We start from the raw sequence: 4759 nt of genomic DNA, 5'->3' as shown, positions 1-4759 counted from the left end.
TTTTTTTTTTTTTTGGAGACAGGGTCTCGCTCTGTCGCCCAGGCTGGAGTGCAGTGGTGCAATCACAACTCATTGCAGGCCTCAAGTTCCAGGGCTTAGGCGATCCTCCCACTTCAGCCTCCCGAGTAGCTGAGACTACAGGTGCATGCCACCACACCCACTAATTTTTGTATTGTTTGTGGAGACAGGGTTTCACCACATTGCCCAAGCTAGTCTCAAATTCCTGAGCTCAAGCAATCCGCCTGCCTCAGCCTCCCAAATTGCTGGGATTACAGGCATAAGCCACTGCGCCCAGCCTGAGAATCTCTTACAATTAAGAAGTAGTGACTAATTTTCTTCCAGGCCCTTTTCTGGAAAAGAGTAGTTTCTAAGGGAATGATACACCAGTTATTCATATCTCAATTTTTCTCCCAAGTAATGCCATGCAATTCCATGCCTTGAAAGGAAAAACTGTTACCTGAGCACCACTACAATTGGACTTTCACTTCCAGTTATTACCATTAACCCCTTCCAGATCATTAGTGCTGATGAGACAATCATTCCGAAATTTAGGACTTGATAATAGAGCTGCAAGAACAAAAGAGAAGAGATCAGATACACCAATATCCCCACTTTGGAAAGCAATTGAGAGCGGTAACAATTTGAAAGTTTCAAGCAGTATTATTAGGATAACTACAGTTCTGAGACATTCTTTAATATACTACAATAATTATGCCATCAGCACATCAATACAGGCTCCCCTTCTTTCGCCAAAGCACCCTGCTCCATTTTGTTTGGTAAAACATCAGTTACATTTATATAACACCATATTATTTTAAGAACCTTTCACAAAAGTTATTTCATTTGGGCTCCATAATCATTCAGCTTAAATTCAATCATACCCGTGCTACTTACCAGCCAACAGTAATCTGTCTCTGCTTCTGAACTCCTCTATTACTTTTCTTTTCTTTGTTTTTTGGAGCCTCGCTCTCGCTCTGTCACCCAGGCTGGAGTGCAGTGGTGCCATCTCAGCTCACTGCAACCTCCGTCTCCTGGGTTCAGGAAATTCTACTGTCTCATCCTCCCGAGTGGCTGGGACTACAGGCATGCACCATCACGCCCAGCTAATTTTTTTGTATTTTCAGTAGAAACGGGGTTTCACCATGTTGGTCAGGTTGGTCTCGAACTCTTAACCTCAAATGATCTGCCCACCTCCGCCTCCTAAAGTGCTGGGATTACAGGCATGAGTCACCACGCCCAGCCCTCTATTACTTTTCTACCATACTTATCCCTTGATAATCATGGGAATAGTCAATGACATTTAACTCTACCTTCTCATTTTACAGTTAAGGAAACTGTCTCAAAAAGAGGAGACTTCACCAAATCCTATAGCTTATCAGTCACATAGTCAAGACTTGAAGGTCAGCTCTCTTACCAAATCTCTAGTACTCCACAAATTCTAAAATTCTGTGACTTGAATAAATAGATAAAACACCAGAAGGCATTTCAATTTCAAATAAAGAAAATTCAGAACATATGGAAAAAGGCAAAAAAATTACAAAATCAGATAAGAGAAATAATGTGAGCTAACTGTTTTGGGCCAAGGTTGGAAAAAGTATAGAGAGGATGACTAGACACCAAGGCAAATAGTTCAAGGAAAAAGCTGGTACTGGAAAGTACTGGGAGAGATCTGAAAAAGTATATTAAGGTCCAACTATGAAGAAACTTAAACACAGGACTGAACCTGTGGATCTAACAAAACATCAGTAATATAAAGTGAAAAAACAAAAGTTTCAAAAGGTCTTACTCTGTCACCCAGGCTGGAGTATAGTGGCACAATCACAGCTCACTCCAACCTCCAACTCCTGGGCTCAAGAAATCCTCCCACCTCAGTCTCCTGAGTAGCCAGACGTGGTAATTTTTGTATGTTTTGTAGGGAAGAGGTTTTGCCATATTGCCCAGGCTGATCTTGAACTCCTGGGCTCAAGCAATCCGCCTACCTCAGCCTCCCAAAGGGCTGGGATTACAGGTGTGAGCCACCATGCCTGGTCACTTTTGATAAGATTTGATAAGATTCTACAGAACTGTCCTAGTCTCTTCAAAAATCCAATGTCATTCAATGTCATGAAAAAAAGGTGGAAGACTGTTCTAGATTAAAAAGGACTAAAGAGATATAACAACCAAATACAATGCACAAACTTTGGTTTCTTTGTTGTTTTTTTCTTCCTTCTCATTCAGTTCTAATAATACACAAACTTTGGCTGGATCTTGGTTCAAAAAAAAAGCGTAAGAAAAAATCCAAACTATAAAAGACATTTTGGGGTGAATTGGGGAAACTCAAAATATGATTTGAATATTAAATGACACTAGGAAATTCGTGTTAATTTTCTTTTTTTTCTTTTCTTTTCTTTCTTTTTTTTTTTTTGAGACAGGGTCTTGCTCTATCACACAGGCTGCAGTGCAGTGACATGATCTCAGCTCACTGTAACCTCTGCCTCTCAAGTTCAAGTGATTCTCATGCCACAGTCTCCCAAGTAGCTGGGATTACAATGGGCATGCATCATCACGCCTGGCTAATTTTTGTATTTCTAGTAGAGACGGGGTTTCACCATGCTGGCCAGACTGGTCTCAAACTCCTGTCCTCAAGCAGTCCACCCACCTTGACTTCCCGAAGTGCTGGGACTACAGACGTGAGCCACTGCACCCAGCCTCTAATTTTCTTAAATTATGTGATAATGGTGTTGTGGTTATATAGAACACTGTCCTTATCATAAGAGATGCATATTAGTAGTAGTTGGCTAGTAGTTGTAGTTAGGGGTGAATTGTCATATCTGCAACTCATTTTCAACTGATTCAGCAAAAAAAAATTCTATATATGCACACACACATAAGTATACATAGAACACATATGGCAAAAATGCTAATAATTGTTGGATCTGTGTGACAGATTACAACAATTTCTTTCAATTTTTCTGAAAAATTCCAAAAAAATACGTAGAAAAAAATGGAAGAAGCCAGGTGCAGTGGCTCACGTCTGTAATCCCAGCAATTTGGGAGGCTGAGGTGGGCGGATCACTTGAGGCCAGAAGTAGGAGACCAGCCTGGCTAACATGGCAAAACCCATCTCTACTAAAAACACAAAAATTAGCTGGGTGTGGCGGGACATGCCTGTAAACCCAGCTACTCAAGAGGCTGAGGCACAAAAATCACTTGAACCCAGGAGGCGGGGGTTGCAGTAAGCTGAGATCACACCATTGCACTCCAGCCTGGGCAACTGAGCAAGACTCTGTCTCAAAAAAAATAATAATAATAAAAAGGAAGAAAATAAAATAAATGTTAGTTGTTATATTTGGGGGTGTAATACTAGGCAATTCTTATTTATTTCATTTTGATCATCTACATTTTCTACTTCTTCCCTTTTTAAATCCATTGTAATTTTTACCAAAACACTACACACACATACATACAAGAATATGTTACGGCCGGGCGCGGTGGCTCAAGCCTGTAATCCCAGCACTTTGGGAGGCCGAGACGGGCGGATCACGAGGTCAGGAGATCGAGACCATCCTGGCTAACACGGTGAAACCCCGTCTCTACTAAAAAATACAAAAAACTAGCTGGGCGAGGTGGCGGGCGCCTGTAGTCCCAGCTACTCCGGAGGCTGAGGCAGGAGAATGGCGTGAACCCGGGAGGCGGAGCTTGCCGTGAGCTGAGATCCGGCCACTGCACTCCAGCCTGGGCGACAGAGCGAGACTCCGTCTCAAAAAAAAAAAAAGAATATGTTAAAAAAAAGCAATATCCTAGCCATGGCAGGCCACCATTTTCATCTCTTCTAGCTATTTATTCTGGTATTTGCCCCAACCATTCTAAAAACTAATTGTTTACTTTCATACTAGGGTGTTAATGTATGACGTTCAAAATGTACAATGAGGGACTAGACACAAAGACTCATGCCTGTAATCCCAACACTTTGGGAGGCCGAGGTGGGAGGATCACTTGAGCCTAGGAGTTCGAGACCAGAAAGCAAGACCTTAATCTCTATAAAAAAGTACAAAAAAGGCCGGGCGCAGTGGCTCATGCCTGTAATCACAACACTTTTAGAGGCCAAGGTCACTTTTAGAGATCATGAGATCAGGAGTTCAAGACCAGCCTGGCCGACACGGTGAAACCCCATCTCTATTAAAAATACAAAAATTAGCCAGGCGCGGTGGCACGTGCCTGTAATCCCAGTTACTTGGGAGGCTGAGGCAGGAGAATTGCTTGAACTGGGAAGTGGAGGTTGCAGTGAGCCAAGACTGTACCACTGCATTCCAGCCTGGGCGACAGAGCAAGACTCCGTATTAAAAAAAAAAAAAAAAAAAAAAAAAAAGGTACAGGAAAACCTAGAACATTAAACAGAGATGTGGATTAAAAAAAAAAAAAAATTCAGAGGCTGGGCTCGGTGGCTTATGCATGTAATCCCAGCACTTTGGGAGGCCAAGGCGAGCAGATCACCTGAGGTCAGGAGTTCAAGACTAGCCTGACCAACATGGAGAAACCCCATCTCTACTAAAATACCAAATTAGCTGGGCTTGGTGGCACATGCCTGTAATCCCAGATACTTGGGAGGCTGAGGCGGGAGAATCACTTGAACCTGGGAGAAGGAGGTTGCAGTGGGCCGAGATCCCACCATTGCACTCCAGCCTGGGCAACAAGGGTGAAACTCCGTCTCAAAAAAAAAGAAAGAAAGAAAGAAAGAAAGAAAGAAAGGAGGGAGGGAGGGAGGGAGGGGGAGAGAGAT

At 42.7% G+C, this 4759-nt stretch overlaps 1 protein-coding gene across 4 annotated transcripts in view; it reads right to left on the bottom strand.

The window, feature by feature from the left end:
* The window catches only part of SEC11A (SEC11 homolog A, signal peptidase complex subunit), a 54327-nt gene that overhangs the window by 22094 nt on the left and 27474 nt on the right, over positions 1-4759 (bottom strand). For all 4 annotated transcript variants that reach the window (XM_017884266.1, XM_017884265.1, XM_017884268.1 and 1 more), the window contains one exon: positions 458-567. In XM_017884266.1, coding sequence (XP_017739755.1) covers positions 458-567 — 110 coding nt within the window. The remainder of the gene's footprint in view (positions 1-457; positions 568-4759) is intronic.

Source organism: Rhinopithecus bieti, unplaced genomic scaffold (genome assembly GCF_001698545.2).
Source record: "Rhinopithecus bieti isolate Rb0 unplaced genomic scaffold, ASM169854v2 scaffold_14885, whole genome shotgun sequence".
Taxonomy (NCBI): Eukaryota; Metazoa; Chordata; class Mammalia; order Primates; family Cercopithecidae; genus Rhinopithecus; species Rhinopithecus bieti.
This window is presented reverse-complemented; position numbering and strand designations above follow the sequence as displayed.